The sequence below is a fragment of the Protopterus annectens genome, chromosome 14.part0 (assembly GCF_019279795.1).
Source record: "Protopterus annectens isolate FY-2018-M chromosome 14.part0, PAN1.0, whole genome shotgun sequence".
Classification (NCBI taxonomy): Eukaryota; Metazoa; Chordata; order Ceratodontiformes; family Protopteridae; genus Protopterus; species Protopterus annectens.
In genome coordinates this window covers 266,172,718-266,194,487 of record NC_056748.1, presented here as the reverse complement: position 1 = coordinate 266,194,487, position 21,770 = coordinate 266,172,718, and the positions used below count along the sequence as shown (strand labels likewise).

Sequence of the window (21,770 nt, the reverse complement as noted above, 5' to 3'; positions counted from 1 at the left end):
AGAAAAATGTTAAAAAGTATTTTAAGCAGAGTGAATAAATAACAAAATATGATATGCTATCCTACCCCTTTTAGCAAGTGCATGTTTTCTCTGTAATTTTTGTTTAAAATTGGCGAGCTCTTCAGACATTTCAAAAAGCCATACAATGTCAGTATGCTTCAAGTCAATGTGAAGATTGGGAAAACAGTTGGACTGTATAACTGTAATGGATGAGTTTGTTAGTATGTGCCCAGGGAATTTATTTTTCTTCATCTGATGTGCCCTCAGCCAATTAATAGTTATACCTTCATCCTTGATACATAACACAGGAGCCTGTCCAATTTATTTCTCACAAAAACTAATCACCTCTGGAACAGCATAATTGTAGTTTTAAACTTCATCTAATACTGCCTCCAAAGATTTAAACAACTGTAACTGTGAGAGCCTTGCCTTGCAGAAATTCTCATTTTTAGTGTCCTTTACTATATTTCATTAGCAGACTTTTTCCGAAGATAAGGGCAACTTTCACACTCAGTAGAATTTTCTGAGCCGACATTTAATTACTGCTTCTTTCCTGAAAATGAATAGTTTACTGGATTAATGTTCATTCATCACAAGAAAGAGAAAACTGTTTATAAGTTTAATTTCAATTATTATATCTGAAATGCGTGTCTTTCTTTCTACATACTATTGGGATCTAACAGGTTATTATATCACTATTATTGCCAGTTCATTTAAAAAATATAATTTCAAACTTTTGCTTGCAGTCTACAAAACATTTTTTTAAAAAGCTTCAAAGATTAGTGAAGTATTTTATGCTTTATTTATAGCAATCTGCTACATAAACATTGAATATAAAACTGTTCTGGCGTTTCAGGTTATTTGGCAAATGAGTGATCAGAATAAATAATAAAATGTATCTTTGTTTGTCACATCTGTTATTAAGGAATTTAAATTGCCATCCATTTATTATTTTACTGCTTGCCAGACTATACTATCCATTATAATATTTATTATAGCAGTTTATCCTAAATATTACACTATGCATGGATTCTATACAGAAAAAAACATGTACCTAAAGTCTGTATATCAAAAGCAAAATAAAAAAGTGTTATGATCAGAGTCTGAATACTATAAAAATGTTCACATTACAGAAAGCAACGATATTATAAAAAAAACTATACCCGACAGAAAGCAAAGATTGAAACATGACCCAATATTCCCATCATGTCTGCATAAAACTGACTTAAGACAGTTATTCTATTTGACTATCTTTCACATGAAAACAGAACAGGGTTGTGCACATTTCCCTAAAAGAGAATATTAAATATAATAATCATGCATTCTTTGTTTTTCCTAACAATCATTTGAGAAACCTATATGTTATGATGTCAGAATCCCTTTTCCTCTTACTAAAGGATAAGATTCGAAAACGGCCACAGAAGAGTTGCAGAGGGTCTCCACCAGCATTCATAGCAACCCAAAGCCCTTTCCTTTGTTCTGCTACCCGGAATGACATCGATCCATAGGGGACACAGTATGCCATGACAGCACAAGAGATGGAATCATCATTCCATAAAAGGCATGCTACTCCATGGCTAGGTAAAGTGACCAAAAACTGTTATATGTTAATAAAGCTCATTACCTATTTGTGCTGTAGTTCAAAGCTGTCCAATCCCAGTGCATAGCTTGCAACGTTATCTGAACTCTGCCATCAGCAGAGCTCCACCTGTATGTTAGCAGTAGTACTATAGGCAGTTCTTTGGAAACCTGAAGTAAGTACTGTGGCAGGAAGTCTAATAGCGTGCATGAGTGTTGGAGAGTACACTAACTAACAGTGATCATTGTGTCTAGGTTGTGAAAGTTGTCATTAGTTTCTGAAGGGGATGGCATTATGTTGTGACAACTGTGCATTCTCTGTCCACTGAGCTTCCAATACAAGCTGATGCAGCATATTCCCTTTCATTATGTCACGTGTTGCACAAACCAACTGTTTTTGAATCTGTCTTTAAGTGTTTTCTTCAGGCAACATACCCTTCAGAAAATGAGGTTCAACAAAACATATTTCAGTAATTAATGTTTTGCTGAATCAGGCCTGATCTGATTAAAATCCCCAGCTATATTATAAACATCTGATAATGATTTTCATATTTTGATTCATGTGACTTTGACATTTCAGAACTGTTAACAGTGCTATGCAAAGTATTTTTTGCAGTAACTTTGGACCAATCCTTTTGCTTGTTTAATATAATAACTGCAGACCTTAATCTTCATCTCTGCTGTAAGGACTACATCATGGCTGAAAATAGTCATTGGATAAATCCATTTCTCTGGTTAGCCAAGAAAAATAATAATTAAAAACACTCTGTAAAACATCACTCTAAGGCAAAGTGGGGTTGTATAAATATAGCTTGCAATTTTATTACAATATTTACCTGCCTGTAGATGTTATGAAAGTTATTCTTTAATATTCTAGAAATATTCTGGTGAATTCCTTTAATTAAACAAGTAGGCCTATGACAAATAAAGTTTTTGTCTCCTGCATAAAATATTATTTCTTACTGAGAGTCAACTTAGTTCAGTGCATTTTAACAAGTTTATGAACTTTGGAAATGTAAAGGACCCATGCTTCTATGGTAGTTATTGCATTTTCTGTATGCCAGTATACAAAACACGTTATGCTGCACAGGTAAATAAGAAAGATGGAAACAGATAGGAAATGCATGTTGAAATTCTGAGGAGGATAATTGTGATCCACAAAATAGCAATATTGAAAGTATATATAATGGGAAAATGTGTATAACTAAATCCAAGATTATGGAATCTTGGAGTATTCCCTTAATCTGGGCAGCCATGGTGGTGCAGCGGTTAGTGTTGCTGCCTCATAGCAAGAGGTTCTCCGGTTCAATCCTCGGATGGGATGCCTTCTGTGTGGAGTCTGCATGTCCTCCTTGTGGTTGCGAGGGTTTCCTCTGGGTGCTCCGGTTTCCTCCCACGTCACAAAGACATGCTGTAGGTGGATTGGACACTCCAAATTGGCCCTAGGTGTGAGTGTGTGCATGTGTGTGCCTTCTGTGGAAGGTTGGGCGCCGAGCTGGCAATTTGACACCGTAAAACTCCACTGCCAATCATGAGCGGACAGGTGAGCCACTGTGGCAACCCCTAATCGGGAAAAGCCGAAAGAAGAAGAAGAAGAAGAAGAAGAAGGAGTATTCCCTTAATCTGATGTACAGCAATCTCAGAGTTAGTATACATGTATAGCAGGGGTGAGGGGGCACAGCCCCATGCATCGTAGGGGTACAAAGGGCAACCCTCCTTGTATAAACACCTTAATGACGTAATAGCAACTTGAACAATCTACTACTTCTTGTCTGGGTTTCAGTTTATTTTTCAGCATGTCTGTATTTGCAATATTGTGTCTGACATTTCCAACAGGGAGCCATAGTTGGGAGTATGAAAGGAACTGAAGCAGAAAACAAGCAGAAGAGGTGCAAATACAGCTGCAAGTGAGGGAAGGATGCAACCTTTTAAATTGTGTGTACAGATAATTATTCTTTTCTTATTAACTATTTTATATAAAGCATAATGCAGATGCTAAGACAGAGAAGCCATCTGCAGGATGTGTGAAAAATGAGAAGGAAGCAGGCAGCCTACACACAGAGACATGATGAGCAATGCAGGGCAGGTTCTTTGACCCATAAAGGATTCACAGTTGATGACATTGAAATATTAATGAGAAACTGGGTATGGGAATACACACACAGCAGGCAGAATACATGAAGAATGAGGATATGCCAAGATACTAGCAAGTAGAAGGTAGGCAGAGCTGCACTCAGGGCCAACAGAAGGTGATTGAAACTTTCATAGTGGATCGTTGATCATAACTCTACAATGGGAACACTCACAGTCTTTTTGCATGGTATGGAAATGGACTTTCGTAAAGGACAGTTTCTCCATCAGCACAGGATGGTACCCCATTTAGGGAGAGAGCTGCTGCAGTATAAGCCACTCTACTATACCTGTCTATGATGTCAGGGAGTGCATATGCCCCCCCCCCCGCCCCCAGTTACTATGATGTCAAGTTGGAGCAGGTGGAAAGGTGTTTGATACTGATTCTGTGACTACAGGGTCTTGTGAACTCTCTTCTGGATGGAAACAAAAGAAAACCAGTAAAGACACATGATAATATGGTGCCACATACCTCGGCACAGTTTAAAACACATTACAGCAGTGTGCACATAAGAAGAGAATATGCTACAGGCAAACCATTAGCATTTACAGCACAGTGCCACAAGCAGAAGGTAGTCTGTACTGAAGCTATGCTCCTCAGAATGATACAGATTACTTGATAAGTTGTATGTTTAACATAAGTAGATGAGGTATGCCACTGTTTAAAGAGTATGCTGAAATACAGCTTCAGCCTGTAGGACAGAGTATAAAGTACACTACAGGCTTTGCAGTTGAATCAAAAATACGTCCCCCTTGTAGTACAGTTGCATTAAAGTAGACAAACTTGTCTGTCAACTAACAAACAAAAATGTATTTGATAGTGATTATCCCAGTACTTGCACACATATTTTTGAGACTCTGTTTACTGTACTATATCCTGTATGCATCCTACATTTAATACATATATTATTGAAATCCTAATACCATAGACTTTATTCATGTGCAGAAAATGGAAGGACACATAAGCATGTAGAAAATTATAGGTCCTTGGAGGGTAGTGTACTCTCAGACAGAACCCACGCCATTAATGTCTGGGGGTGCTGGTTGGTATTTGCTCTAGACAAGAAAATGTCATCATCCCACAGATCTCTGTCTCTGACATTAAAATTGATAGTGGGACAATGCTAACCAAGTTTGCTGATGCTTAAAAACTAGGGGCAGTTATTAAATCACATTCTAATGCTAAATTCACCAGCAAGGGAGGAACCAAACAAATGCTTAGTGTGTTAATCATGGGCTTATTCTCCACTCCATGACTTTCTCTTTTTGAGAGTATTTTGGTTGAACAAAAAAGTGAAATGTCTGTTGGTGATATTATTTTTTTATGATTTTTTTTTTATTTTACTGTGCAGTTGTTAAAACTGATTGTGTATTTGAAAATGAGAACCCCCCCCCCAAAACACTAGTTTTATACAATAAATGCTCTGGTATCTTTAAAGCCAGTTTGGGCTACCACTAGCTTATGCAGATTTGACTTGGTTTAAAGCCTTATCCAAAGTATGGCTTTTCAGTAGTGCGGTATCCCCTTTACACTGCATGACTATCAGTACTCGAGAAATTAATCCAAAAACCTGGTATGGGAATAAAATCCACTGCCTTCTAATGAGATCCTGACTCAGGAATCCAAAATTTGCAGTGATAGCATACTTGATTACTGAAAGGTGAGCAGAGATTTTACAGTGGTATTGCCAACCAAAATTTAAATTACCTGTGTTTACTCTGTGAAGTATCTTACTGTGGCTGCTATAGCAATTTACTGGGCAAGGCTTACTTTGATATGGGTTTTAACCTGACTTAGATCACTTCACCTCCACACTTATTTAAGCTGTAAATTGACACAGGGGGGGATAAAGCCCTGACTGCAACTCAGGCAACCATGCTGATGTCATACCTCTCAACCTCTTAGTGCAAGAAATCTGGACAAAGCCTGACAAAATGGAGGGGATAAAGCCTGACAAAATGGGGACACATTTTAAATATTTCTCTTATAAACGTAGAATGTTGCTAGAGTATCAGGGCTTGTGTTAACATATGTTTTCTGAAGGATTTGTAGTCTAAAACTCAAATGTATGTCATTATTTAATGACTTCAAACCTCAGATCATCCCAGTGCTTTGCCAGAAGACCAAAAATTTTATAAGGAACAGACCAAAAATATGAAGCAAAAATCTGGACAGTTGACAGGTATGTCATGTAGCAGCATTTGTACCTGCTACATCTGACCAGGGGGGTGATGGGCATACTTATGATCAGCCAGGAGGGAGTTGAATAGGACTGTCGTGTGCCCAAGTCCCTTGAAGGAGAAGCACTAATGCTTGGTAGCAATCCTGAGGTGTGTGTTTGGCTGAATGTCCTATGTACAGTCTTTAAAATGTGGTAGCATCCCCCAGGAAGTGCTCCAATGATGGCTCCTAGTTGGGGGTGGCTTGATGGTTGTCAGGTACACGAGCAAAAAGTATACAAAAACAGTGAGGTTATACTCAGAACTATAACCCACATTGTCTCTAGCTGCACCTACTAGTATCCAGAATGTTCTTTGTCTCCACCTCTACCTGTTCTCCCTTTATCATATCCATTTTTCCCTCATTATGCACCTGGAGAAACTATACTTCCTTCTAATTTTTAGGTATTTGCAGCTACCTTGTTTTCCTCAGAAGCATAATAAGTTCATACCTGACATTATATCCTGGCGTACCTTCAGTGCTGCCAGCACAATTCTGCTCCTTTGCTTTGCTGCTGAGCCCAGTATTTCTTTAAATACATTATAGCTACTGCTACTGCTGAATTTCTATCTCATATGTATAATGAACCATCCTCTCCTCCCAAATCATCACCATTTAGACTTTGTAACTGCCTTCACTGATTGGCATGTAATTGACCCGTAGCTATTTTTACATACTGACAGTCTCTTAGCAGATCTTGCATCCTTTAATTATGCAGGTATATAATTCTCCCCAGAAACAAAGCTATTTTTTCAACCATCAGGTTCTTCAGCTGTGCTACTGTGTTACACATGCCCCAGATAAGACCCCCGCTGCCTCAAAAACACATACTGTAATAGCTCTTTGCCTATTCTGCTTCATTCACTCGAATGAGCTATACATTTAAGTTGCATTAGGACTGCGTCTTATCAAGCACTGTGGGCATATTGCAGCAGCTAAGCTAATACTAAGGAAATAATTTTTATATACAGTGTGGTAGAAGGAAGTGTTTAAGCATATCACTGTTTACTCCAACCTGTCTATATTTTTAAGTACTACACTTCTCACTAATTAAGCTTATCAGTCTTAATTCCCCAGCTATTTTCTTATTACTTGAAATTGTTTGTCATTTTTGGGGATGGGTTTAAATTCCCGTAAGCATATAATCTTATAAAAATATGGTTTGCTATCTTTTATGAGCTTTTAATAAACATTCTGTCCAAAATTACTCTAGATTATTATTGTGAAGTTGATAGTTGCAGAGACGGATACATTATCTATACTAGGTATCATTTAATTTTGACCAAAACTGAGCAAGACAAATGGTCAGATAAGGGATTTTGGTGCCCATCTGTATATTCTAGTAAATAGGTGTATGTATGTGTGTGTGTGTGTATATATATATATATATATATATATATATATATATATATATATGTGTGTGTGTGTGTGTGTGTGTGTGTATATATATATATATATATATATATATATATATATATATATATATATATATATATATATATATTAGGCTAACAACCACCAGGGCCTATATAATCCTAGCGATGCAATCCAACCCTGTTGTGTCCTTATGTCTCATGGCCATTTATTAGAAGGGGTTATGTTACCTATGGAGTTTGTAGAGGTTATGTGGGGGAGGGGGTATGTTAGCTTAGGAATTACTGTCTGCCTCTGTCTATCAGAGATATGGTGGCCGGACACAGGGTGAATTTCTGATTTCCCATTCATTGATCAAATTTATGCTTAAATAGCATTAGTAATGGACTTTGTTTCACCTGAATAAGGAGCCTGTTCCAGAGCACAGGGATCCTCTGAGACATGTACCTGTCTAGGCAACATGTCTTGTTTATCTCACAAGTAAAATTTAAATCCTTAGATCTAGTGGTTCTAATGCTGTTCATTTTGCAGATGTGCAAAAGATCTGTTCTGAGCTGGATCCAAGGATGCCTTGTTTGTCAGGCATAGATCACTTCTCAGTAACCTGTAGGAGACAGAGTACAGAGATAGGGCTTTAAGGCAATATGTATGAGACTATGCATTTATACCCTGGATTCCCCTGGTTAGGAACCTTTGTGGGCATTCCAACTGTTGCAATTGTCTGGCCAGGTACATACAGAAGGGGGCATTATACTCAATGATGGGTCAGATAAGGGATGAATAAAGTAGCACTATGACTTCCTTGGACCTGGATGCTATCCCCTTACTTATATGTTGGATGACAGAGAGTGATTTTCTTACTACCTTGGCCACATGTTGGTCAAAGGCCAGATTATAGCCTACATATGTTCCCAGATCCCTGACTACTGGGTCAACTCTGGGTGGCAGTTTTCCCTAAAAGCACTATAATGCATTTCTTGGCACTGAGTTTTAGTCCGTGACTTTGGTACCAGTCATTTGTCTGTGTTAGACCCTCTTGTAAGATGTATGTGTCATAGGGTTAATCTGTGATAGCTTTCAATTTGCAATCATCTGCGAACTTTGTCAGCCAAAGGCCCTTGACATTAGCCTTTGCCTCTGAGAAGTAGATGACAAATAGGAGCAGTTCCAGCACAGAGCCCTGCGGTACCCCACTGGTGACTGGTCTTTTACTGGAGGTGCTATCACCAGTCCTAACCTCCTGGGCCCTGTTTGTGAGCTAGCTGGCAATCCAGCAAGTTATGTAGGACTTTATGCCCGGTTTGATGAGTTTGTGAGCTACACCCAAGTGGGGTATTGTCTCAAACTCCTTATTCTGGGTCCATTACTTTGGTGACCTTTACAAAGAAGTTCACCAGGTTTAGTAGGCATGACATTTCCTTGACAAAACCAAACTGGGTTGGGTCCAGTGTCTGAAGGTTGCTTATGTCTTTGTTCATTTCTAGGATAATTTTTTCCATGGTTTTACATATCAGATTAGTCAGACTAACAGGTCTGTAGTTTCTGGGGTCAGTTGATGGTCCACCTTTGTGAAGTACAGACACATCTTACATCATCAATCTACTTCTCAGAGCAACCAGAAGTCATTCCTTGCCTTACTTCTAATGCACAGATCAAGTGGCATTGAAATTAGCCAGGGCCTCAGATGTCTCCAAGCCTTTATTCCTGGGTCACCACAACACTTTCTATTCTGGCATCAGCAGATGGCTTTAAATGGTGAAGGTTATCTTGTCTCATACTGTGTAGTCTCAATAATAAGTGAGACCATTGTGATACTTGGATCGCTTTTGAAAAACCTGATTGTCTTATCACAGAAACCACCTGACTGAAAGTAAAGTTTTAATATTACAAAGGGGTTCCTTTTGAACATGTTAGGAAACCAACTGTGATGTCCAGAATAGTGAGATAGAAAGTGAGAACATGGAGCATAAGTCTGAGGTGGCAATATTGCTGTTCCTCTCATGTAAGGTGACCCTGGAAGTAATTCCTATAATCAACAAGAAAATGGAGGTGAAGAGAAATGAAGGGTTTTTGCAAAGATGTTTTGTATTTACTTGGCAATCATACTATTTTGTTTTTGTGGGACTTCTTTGGGACAAATCTATCATAAGTGATAAACAAGGCCTTCGGTTAGGTGGAGGAGTTATGCGCCTGTTTTCTGTATTGAATTGTAAGGAAGTCATCATATGTATCCTAGTAGCCTGAAGATCATATCCCAAAAGGGCTAAGTGTAGAGTTTCATCCAAAGCACTTGGCATAATTTATATGCCACACTTTCCATGTTAGAGTTTGACATATGGCTTATAGCCGGCATTCCCCTAGTCTGAAAATAATAATTTCATTCTTCAGCATGATTGCAGTCATAACTGGTTTGGCCCATTACTTTCATAACTTACTGATTTTACTTCCTTAATGACAACCAGTTATTTCTGTTGCCGGACCTTATTATATCACTGGAAATTATTCTCACCTTGGTGTAATTCTCTTTTACAGGGACCTAAACCTTGTCACCACAATAAACAGAACATGCTGGAGGGATAGATCCCTGTCCCAGAGACTTCCCATACTCTGGAATAAACTACCTATCTATATCAAACAAAGCTCCTCATTAGCACTCTTCAAGAAGAATCTTGATGACTGGATGGGAAATAGGAAATTCACCTCGGGGATCACCTCTGTGGCTCTGCTCAACAGTGGCACAGGAAAATAATTTTCTTGAGTGGCAAAAGCCAGGGTACCTTTTTGGCTGGGGTTGTATAGGCCCCAGCGCCGATAGCCTAGTACCTACCTATTAACCTATGAACAGATACATAATAAATAAACAAATAAATACTTTCCTAGTTCTGTCACTATTTATTACACAACATCCATTCTAAACTGCCAAAGAGGCAATCCTCCTAGCTTGGCCAGAAACATTTGACTCAGATGCATTATTGTGATGTTGCTATAACTGTTTCAGACCTGTTTAATATTGCCAATCTTATTTTATAAGACAACAAGCTGCCTGTTTCTAGATGTTGTGTGTCATGACTAACCGTAGAATGAAAAAAATACATTAACAGTTAAGGATAAAACTTGATAAATGTGGAATGGAACTAACCGATATGACTATTCTCTAGTATTCTTTAAATTAAAGTAGGATAGCAGAGTTGTAATAGCAGTAAATAACCTATTTTAAACAGACAAGCTTAACTATTTCTCAACCAGATCAGACTAAAAGTGTTGCCATCCCATTTATGTTTGATCAAGATCTGGATACAAAGGTTCAGCTTAAAAATGTTTTCTATTCCTTTTCCAGCCCCTTTCACTCCTCCTCCTCCATCTGATAAGAACTGTTACCACCCTTGCTGAATCCATAGAAAATACCCTTTAGAATCTGAGATTCCCATTTCGGGTTATATTTTGCAACACATTCTTGAAATGCCTCTGTACACTATATATATTGGACCTTGTAATGGTGATGTTTTACAACCTTGTTTCCTTTAAAAATTTTGGGGCCTTTTATAGTAAACCATTAGCTCATGTTTCTAACATTTCACTGATGTCATGCATAACACCACGGACTTGGAAAAGGACGATAACTACTCCATTTTTTACGTTACCTCACCTTCTATACCCACAGAATTTAATTTCTGTTTTTGGCATTCTCATACATTTGGTGTACTTAAACAACTGCCTTGTACCACTTAATAGGTCATATAATAGCATGGGCAAAGGCATGACAGCTGATAGTACTTTTGTAGCACTAAAACAGCCTTTGATCTAGATGATCACATCTTACACTTTCCAACATTTTCTAAAGTAGTTTTGGTGTGAGCCTCTCATGCCAACCATTTGAATGACAGATCTTTCCTGCTCCTGTTCGTCTAATGCAACTGTTTGAGCTACAGGTTTTCTACAAAGGCTGGTGATAAGCCTTATTCTGTGCATCTTTTTTCATAAGTAATCTTAGACTAACATTAAAGGTCTGAACTGAACTGTTATGCAGAGGACCTGCTCCTTTTGAAATAAGCAAAGATTCAGCTGGTAGTTTAGAATGTCCAGAAAATAAGATTTTTGTAAATGTATGGCACTCCCTTAATGCAAAATAAGTTAATTGTAAAAACACAGTGTTATTTGGCACTCAGTGAGACCAATAAATCTCTCTCAGCCTGTGTTATACTCCAAATACTTTTGTTAAACATAATCAAATGCAAATACATAGGGTTTTGGTTTGACCCACGTCTCTAATTTAGCTTCCACATGGACAAAACAAATTAAACTGCCATTATGAACATTGAAAATCAGAAATAGACTCTCATGTCAAGCCTAGAGACTCCATATCTGTGTGCATTTTAGTCCATAATCAAGAATATGGCTTACATTCTCTAGATTTTAATTTGCAGTATAATCCAAGATTACTATAAACCAGAGTGGACAGAGTTCTTGTTTATTACACTGACAAAAGGACAAAAACATCACTGCTTGACATTTCAAAAGGCAAACTGGCATTTGTTCGCCGAAAAAGTAACCCTTTTACTAGTAATTAACATTTTTAAACTTATGCACATATATCTCTCAACCCTAGAGGTCTGCTAAGCCTTGCCTTAAAGATGCAGTTTTCCAGATGCAGCTGTATGGCTCTGATATGCCCATTAAAATGCAACAAACCAATACCCTGTCTGCAAATCTTAAATAAAACGCAACATGAATACTCATTCAAGACAGTCAAGTGACTTAAACTGTATGAACACATTTCCCACAATTAATAAAAATCATTTCCATCTACCCACTGTAGTTTGTCACACTTCCTAAAATACTTGTTACCCTTCTGATTAATTAGTACTGATACATATAGTGAAACTGAGATTCTTGATTCCCCGGGTCTCACAATTCACATTGCTGAGCTGACTTCAACTGAGGTGTTAAAATATAGTGCTCATACATAAAACTGAAAAAGAACTCCCCATTCAGTCTTTGTGATTAGCATGACCTAAATCCCCTACATCCTTCAAATTAGTAAGTATTGACAGCAGTACTGATAAATCAGGGTAACCAGTCCCACAGTATCAAAAATGTTTTATTTGGGGTGCATTATGCTGAGCCAACATCTGTACTAGTATTAGAGATGTACATTCCCTCACTATGAACTATTTTGCTATAGTTTATTCTTTTATTGTTTTTTAAAATGCACACACCAGAAATGAATTCTATCAAATCATATCACCATCTCGTGGCCTTGATCACATCTAAACTCTACCACACATCATAAATCTGTGAATAGTAAATAACTATTGTACATTCCCCAATTTCCATATTCAAAAATTATCTATTAACAGGAACATTAATAAATATGTTTAAATTCATGTTCTCAGTGCAATACTTAAACATAAGCTATATTTCACAACTGATACATTTTGAAGTAGTCACAAAATATTTGCCATTTAGCTCTTATTGCAGCTTCACTCATATTCCCCCTGAGAGAAAACATTCTTCCACCAGTTTTATATATTCTAAGCATTGTAAAGTGAGTGGTCTACTAGTTTTTGTTTTCCATTCATACGTTAACAGGTTTTTGGTTACCATGGATAGAAGAAATGTAGCTCTCCTGTACCACTACAAATGTCATTAACTGTTAATTTGTAAATATTCATGTCATGAGCGTTCAGATGGTAATGGAAAGGAAGTTCCTGTTTTCATCTTTGTTTTGCTTTTGAACAAGACCAGAACATATGCACCGTATTAGCATTAAGTACACCACAACTCCAGCAAGAATTGTCTGGTGTCTTACCCTTGTCATATAACTTGGCAGGTGTCAAATGCCACCTATAAATCAATCTCATTTGAAAATCCATAACGTGTGTCATTTCCTAAGAGCCTTGATTGCCTGACATGCCTCCTCCCAGACTTCCTCAGGGAATATAATTCCCTCTTTGGTATACCAAATTTGTCTCAAATTAATTTGTTGGGGCTTCAGTGTTTTTACAACTCAACAAGTAGTTTATCAAGCCATCTCTTTCCCTTTTTAATACCACTTCATGCTTCTCAGTTAGCTGTCCTACTCCTGGAGCTAGTGTGTTATCTTAATTGGTCATAGAGAGCAAATATTTATCAATCAAATAGCCAATTCCCCACTTGGGGTATTTGGTGAGAGGTGGTGCATCCCTGCACTGCATGGGCTATTGTTTCCCTGGGTCTATATTACCTTATCGAACGATGAAAAGAGCCAACGCTCTTTCATTGATCTGAAAAGGTCGAAACCCCTAAAGAGTGAACACACAAAACAATGATTTTTTTCCCAGGGAAAAAAAAATCGCTGTTCCACAAAAAAAAAAAAAATAAATAAAAATTCAAACACAAAATGCCCCCCCCCCACTTAAATATGCCAACTCCGAGATTGCACCATAGTGGAGGAAATGTCAATGTCCTGAAGAAGGCCCACTGAAAAAAAATCGATGGTCGGTGTCTTCGCTCTTTACGGGTTCTGACCTTTTTGGATCGATGAAAGAGTGTTCGCTCTTTTCATCGTTCGATAAGGTAATATAGACCCATTTCCCCATTGGAGTATTTGGTGAGAGGTTGTGCATCCCTGCACTGCATGGGCTATAGTTCCTCACTTGGAGTATTTGGTTAGAGGTGGTGCATCCCTGCACTGCATGGCCTGTTGTTTCCCACTTGGAGTATTTGGTGAGAGGTGATGCATCTCTGAATTGCATGGCCTGTAGTACCCCACTTGGAGTATTTGGTGAGAGGTGGTGCATCCCTGCACTGCATGAGCTATAGTTCTCCACTTGGAGTATTTGGTGAGAGGTGGTGCATCCCTGCACACTGTGGGCTATAGTTCCACACTTGGAATAATTGGTGAGAAGTGGTGCATCCCTGCACTGCATGAGCTATAGTTCTCCACTTGGAGTATTTGGTGAGAGGTGTTGCATCTCTGCACTCTATCGGCTATAGTTCCACACTTGGAATAATCGATGAGAGGTGGTGCATCCCTGCACTGCATGAGCTATGCCATCCCTCATTATCTATAGCTGATCCCAAGTTCTTCATTTCTGTCCCTCTTTCTTTCCATCACCCAACTTTCTACCATAGACAGAACTCTATGATGATCCTTATTGACATTTGTGGGATGAACCCCACATTATTTCCCCTTACTTCTCCAATGCCACCTCCCATTGCACTATGCATGAGGAGGGAAGCATGTCAGCTTGTCCTCACTACCTCTGTTGAGAGTTCCATGGTGTAGCACAAGAGATGAGATGTGATAACTGCACTAGGTTAAAGGCTAGTGCATTTTGTGCTATATTAGGGGCCCTTGTCTCTCCACACTCTTCACAGCCATTCATTTGTTAACAACAATACACTGTCCAGCTTTACCTTGGATACCCTTGTTTATACGTTTTTTTGCCATTGTGCTACCCCAGGATAACTGGGAGGGAAAGGAATGCATAGTAATAAATAAAGTACATGAGACACTGTCACTGTTTTAAGTGCCCTTATTCTCCTTGCTTCTGTGTTGAATTTCTCCAGGCTTTTTTATTAATTAATGTAGACGTTATTGGAAATTTCCTGCAAGTTGATTTTCATTGTTTCCGCTAACAAGCCTCCAACATATAGTCCCAAGTACCTAGCCTGTTGTATCAGACCACATGGGACTTCCCCTTACCCTCACCCTATCCTTACAACCACCATCTTTTCCTCATTACACTGTAACCCCAAGACACTTCAAACTTGCAAAACACTTCTATTATCTTTTGGATAGCATTATTACAATCACCCACAGATAACAAAAAAGCACTGTTAACCTGCCCTATTATCAGCAATTTTAACTCATGTTCTAAATTAAAGTTCATTGCATATACATAAAACTGCAACACTCCCTGCCTACCCACTTACCAAATCACCCAGTGACAACCATATTCAGGATAGATGAACAGTGCTTTTTTTCTGGTCTACAAATATTGGCTTTATGATGTTTCCTAATGGAAGAAAATAATCACTCATTTTGTCTCATGCACCCCTCATTCTAACCCGACAGATACCTATCCTTATGGCACAATACCTGCACACACTGTTCTTCCTCCTCTGCAGTTGTCTGTTTACTGAAGAAATCATGTTTTTATCTTTTATTTTGTAAAAGATTTAGAACAAATGACTGCAACGTATTCATTTTTAACATCTCAGCCCTCATTTTCAGTGTAACATCTATGGGTCCCCATTGCATGACCTATGCCACAGTCATTATACAATATCATCAGACACTGCCATTCCATACATTGACCATAAAACAGATCTTTTGAGAAAGAATTCTGGAATGACTCTTCATACTTTATTTTGAATATTTTGTCTCAGAATATTGCTAATTGCTAATTATGCCTCTGCATTTAATCAGACCAATACTTGTTCTGAACTTTATAAAAATTCAACACCTTTATACTAAATTTGCAAACTGACTTCTACGTAACTATTTGATGAGTGCCTGTACAACCATGCACATTTCTATCCCAAATGCAATTTCTGATAGTAAATATTATTTCATGCAAGATTGCAAAGCTATCTTTTAAGGTTCGGTTGCAGACTGACATGGACTCATAATTTGAATATTTGGAAAGTTTTGCCCTAATTAGTATTAACTAACAAAGTTATACTTTTCTGTTTAATATGATGGTTTCCTCATAACCTTACTAAATTTCAACATGCTGTATTTTGGATCTCACAGCATACCCATATGGATAATCATTCTAAACGTTTTATTCAGAAAACACACTTTTGGAGTTATAACTACTTCCATATACCTTTTATAAAAATTGAAAAGTGCAAAATGTAATCTAGGGTATTGCAGGTTATGAATAACTCCACTATGCCTGAAGATTTGGGTTTAAAATAGCAATGTTGAGGAGTACTGTCATTCCAGTGAATGAATGGCAAGTCATATTTTAGGGCAGAACTGTGCAGTGACGTCAGACTTCCTGATATAGTCTCATAACACAAGTTAATATTTACCAGTCCAGTTCAGGGAATCACTGAGGTGCCTAGCCAAAAATTGCAGTTACTCTCATGCACTGTCTGGCTAAGTGACTTGCTCAATGTCACACAATAGGCATTTGAGTTCATCAAACCCTTTACCACAGGAACTACAGCTCACAGCCTTAACTGTCTGTACCAACTATGAGTATTCTAGAAGTGTAATCCTCTGTACAACTATGCGATCCACAGTATGCCTTTCTCAAATATATTGCTCCAGAGTATTACTGACCACCAAAGTTATGACTGTTTGTTTAATGTAATAAACATTCCTTTGCAACATTAATACAGTTTAACATATTTACCCCAAATTTGGAAACACCATCTGTGAGACCTCATGAATGTTATGATGTTGATCCTTATGGTGAAAATTCTAAACTTTAGTCAGCAGATTTTAAAGACAGAAGTAGTTATGAAGAATCATTTAATTTGTGAACATTTTCTCATAACTTTACTAAAATTCATACTTTTAGCACCACGTTTGCACTGTCCCATCTAAGCACCTTACCTTTTTTCAGCTATACTGTCTCTACATGTTATTTTAATTGGTCATAGAGAGCAAATATTTATCAATCAAATAGCCAATTCCCCACTTGGGGTATTTGGTGAGAGGTGGTGCATCCCTGCACTGCATGGGCTATTGTTTCCCTGGGTCTATATTACCTTATCGAACGATGAAAAGAGCCAACGCTCTTTCTTTGATCTGAAAAGTTCGAAACCCCTAAAGAGTGAGCACACAAAACAATGATTTTTTCCCCAGGGAGAAAAAATCGCTGCTCCACAAAATAAAAAAAAAAAAAATAAAAAAATTCAAACACAAAATGCCCCCCCCCCCCCACTTAAATATGCCAACTCCGAGATTGCACCATAGTGGAGGAAATGTCAATGTCCTGAAGAAGACCCACTGAAAAAAAATCGATGGTCCGTGTCTTCGCTCTTTACGGGTTCTGACCTTTTTGGATTGATGAAAGAGCGTTCGCTCTTTTCATCATATGATAAGGTAATATAGACCCATTTCCCCATTGGAGTATTTGGCGAGAGGTTGTGCATCCCTGCACTGCATGGGCTATAGTTCCTCACTTGGAGTATTTGGTTAGAGGTGGTGCATCCCTGCACTGCATGGCCTATTGTTTCCCACTTGGAGTATTTGGAGAGAGGTGATGCATCCCTGAATTGCATGGCCTATAGTACCCCACTTGGAGTATTTGGTGAGAGGTTGTGCATCCCTGCACTGCATGAGCTATAGTTCTCCACTTGGAGTATTTGGTGAGAGATGGTGCATTCCTGCACTCTATGGGCTATAATTCCCCACTTGGAGTATTTGGTGAGAAGTAGTGCATCCCTGCACTCCGTGAGCTATAGTTATCCACTTGGAGTATTTGGTGAGAGGCGGTGCATCCCTGCACACTATGGGCTATAGTTCCACACTTGGAATAATTGGTGAGAGGTGGTGCATCCCTGCATTGCATAAGCTATAGTTCTCCACTTGGAGTATTTGGTGAGAGGTGGTGCATCCCTGCACTCTATGGGCTATAGTTCCCCACTTGGAATAATTGGTGAGAAGTGGTGCATCCCTGCACTGCATGAGCTATAGTTCTCCACTTGGAGTATTTGGTGAGAGGTGTTGCATCTCTGAACTCTATGGGCTATAGTTCCACACTTGGAATAATTGGTGAGAGGTGGTGCATCCCTGCACTGCATGAGCTATGCCATCCCTCATTATCTATAGCTGATCCTAAGTTCTTCATTTCTGTCCCTCTTTCTTTCCATCACCCAACTTTCTACCATAGACAGAACTCTATGATGATCCTTATTGACATTTGTAGGATGAACCCCACATTATTTCATTATAAAACAACAAGCAAGAAGTGGTAATTATAAACAGCAACAACAAAAAAGACCAACAGTGAGTCCCAGCTCTACTTTCCAAAAAGATAAAATTTATTCCGAACAAGTCTTGTCTCTAGCGCCTCGGCCAACAGCCTTTACAGAGTAAAACAGTCAGACATAAAAAACTTCCCAATATATACAAAATGAAATAAAACAATTAATTAATTATACAATCAAGTAATTAAATCTCATTAATAATACATCTTTAAAGCTACATTTCTTAAATAAGACTTTGCCAATTGCATTCTTTATTCATACCATATGGTTGTAAAGTTCCATATTTCATGATCAAAATGGACTCTTTTTGTCTTAATATATTTTTCTGCCACTCTATATTATTATAGTAAAGAGGAACATGTTCCAATATGGAAACTTTTATATGATCTATATTACCAAAATGTACAGAATTGAAATGTTCAGCAATAGGGCTGTTTGTTTTATTATTCCTTACATCCCTAATATGTTCTTTAATTCTTTCTGCTAACGTTCTTTTTGTTTCCCCTATATAATATTTATTACAACTACAAAATATGGTATAAATAACACCCTTGCTCATGCACGAGTATCTAGTTCTTGTGGTGAAATTCTTTCCATTTATTTTAACTACTTCATTTACTATATGTTTGCACACAGAACACTTTCCACAAGGATGTGTTCCTACAACCTTCATATTATCTAAACTGTTAGTGCAAGGTTTTTTATATATACTGTGTACTAGCAAATCCTGAATGCTTTTACCTTTTTTGTACGATGTAATTAATTTAGTATCTTTCAGTGATAAAATATCTTTCTTCATGAAATTCCAATAGTCCATAATTAATTTATTAAAAATAGAAGAAAAATTAGTGTATTTAGTAACAAAAAACATTCTATCCTGACTAGGTTTTATATTATTACGACTATTGTACTTATAGTTGTTATCAAGTATATTACTACTTTTTTTATTTCCAAATACTCTATAAAGACTATTTTCTACACTTACTGGATCATAGCCTCTAGCATTAAATATTTCAGCTATTTTTAATGCCTCATTATAAGCTACTTCCATATCAGAGTTTAGTCGCTTTATTCTAAGAAATTCCCCATAAGGGATAGATGTTAAAGTATGACAGGGGTGACAACTGTTACCCCACATCTTCCAGCTGACTTCATCACACTTTCTGTGTATACCCGTGTGTATTGGGGAACCTTTATTGCCCTTTAGAGAGATGTCCAGAAAGTTAACTTGGCAACCTCGTTGTACATCACTAAATTTAATCCCAAATTTATTATTATTTATTATATCAACAAAGTCTGTAGATGCATCAAAATTATCTTTACAAATAAAGATGAGGTCATCGATAAATCTAAAATATTTCAGAACATTATTTTTAAAGAATGGTACTCTATACAAAAATTCATTCTCAAACATTCCCATAAATAGGTTCGCATAAGCTGGCGCAAATGCGGCCCCCATAGCTGTACCTGTCAGCTGTTTATAGAGAATGCCATTGAATTCAAAGATATTGTTAGTTAAACAGAATTCAACTAATTCTAAGATGTAATGAGTTTTAGGACTATCCCCAAAAAAGAATTTAATGGCTTCCAGGCCCAATGCATGGGATATATTAGTGTATAAACTCACTACATCCACAGTGATAAAGTACATTCCCTCAGACCAGTATATGTCCTTAATCTTTTGAAGGAAATCATAAGAGTCTTGTATATATGAGGGTAACATCAGAACTTGTTTCATTAAAATTTCATGCAGTAAAGTGCAAAGGTTATAAGTGAAATAACCAAAAGCTGAAACAATAGGCCGGCCAGGTGGTCGGTCTAAGTTCTTGTGAATCTTCGGTAAGCAAAAAAACTTGGCAACTTTATTGTTCTTAATTATTATTTTTCGATCTACATCTGTTTGAGTTAAATAGTGTAGCCTAATACCTTTTTGTAGTAGAGCATTAAGCTCTGCTTCTGCCTTTTTCAAAAAGGATATATTGGTTTCACAATATACAGTTTTGTTGTCAAGGTGTTGCATACACATGCTATAATAATCACATGAATTTAGTATGACCAGTTTTCCCCCTTTATCCGAGGGTTTAAAAATTATATTACTATTCTTGCTTAGTAACTGTAGCTTCTCCCATTCCATTTTTGTCAAATTATAAACATGCTTTTTACTTATAAATCCTTCTAGTTCTTTATCTAGTAATATATTTAACATTGATTCAAACTTCAATATATTAGCATTTTTACGTGGTGGAAGAAAACAACTAGTACTTTTCAACATATGAGTATCTAATAAATCATATGCATTATTACCACCTTCCTCATCCGATAAGCATGAGTAAAAGCTGTCGTTACTCTCTAAATCACTATCAAATATTGAAGTTATCTCAAAGTTAACATTACTAACAGAAGTATTATCTAACCTAAAAAAATATTCCCTTAAATACATTTTACGGCATAATTGAAACAGTTCAATTTTAAGCTCATATTTCTTGGGTATACAGGTAGGTACAAACTTGAGGCCTTTTTCTAAAATAGCTATCTCAATGTCATCAAGTTTGTAATTTGATAAATTAACCACATAGTTACTATACAGTTTATGTCCATCTACCTTTCTTATAGTGTCCATCGCCCGAGTCTCTGTGGCGTTCTGAGTTGGTCCAACCCCTTTTCCTCGTATTGACATAATGTCCATTTGATTCAGGATAGGTTTTTCGAAAAGCTTCCGAATTGGCTGCCCCTGGTAATTCCGGAAAATTATCCCTTTCGTCTTCCTCCCATGACGAGGCCCCGCTTTCACCTGACAGGAAGTTCTTGTTTGAATGCTGTTCTGGAACCGGATTTCCCTTCTGAAAGGAGACACTCTTTTTTCGGCTTTTCTGATGACTCGGGAATACGAACGCCCTCTTGTTTACCCCAAATTTGGAAAACACCATCGGTGAGACCTCATGAATGTTATGATGTTGATCCTTATGGTGAAAATTCTAAACTTTAGTCAGCAGATTTTAAAGACAGAAGTAGTTATGAAGAGTCATTTAATTTGTGAACATTTTCTCATAACTTTACTAAAATTCATACTTTTAGCACCATGTTTGCACTATCCCATCTAAGCACTTTACCTTTTTTCAGCTATACTATCTCTACATGTTTTTAGCCCAAAAGATGATTTTGGGCATGAAATGTCACTTCACACAGCGACTATAAAATCACTTTTTAAGACAAATTGCTAAATGAAACTTCAGAGGTCATAACACAGACACATAAAATGGATTCTGATCATTTAGTTTCTTAACGTTACTTAGTGATAAAGTTATGAACCTGCATATGCTTTATTATGAACATTTTCTTATAACTTTAACAGACTTTCACATTTTACACCAAATTTGCTATCTATGGGAACCTTACCTGTTAAAATATGTTTCCCACCTTTCTAATTCATGTAAAGAAATTTTTTCTGGGGGCTTCCCTTTCCCACTTCTTAAAATAATATTCACTGCTTGTTCATTGTCACCCTACCCCCTCATAAACTTATGTTTAGATCTTG

At 37.4% G+C, this 21,770-nt stretch overlaps 1 protein-coding gene across 1 annotated transcript in view; it reads right to left on the bottom strand.

Annotated features, from left to right (window-relative positions):
- Nucleotides 1–21,162, bottom strand: part of LOC122788650 (uncharacterized protein K02A2.6-like) — a 67,682-nt gene extending 46,520 nt beyond the window's left edge. Inside the window, 1 exon segment of the mRNA XM_044055547.1 lies at nt 20,838–21,162. Coding sequence (XP_043911482.1) covers nt 20,838–21,162 — 325 coding nt within the window.
- Between the last annotated feature and the right edge of the window lie 608 nt (nt 21,163–21,770).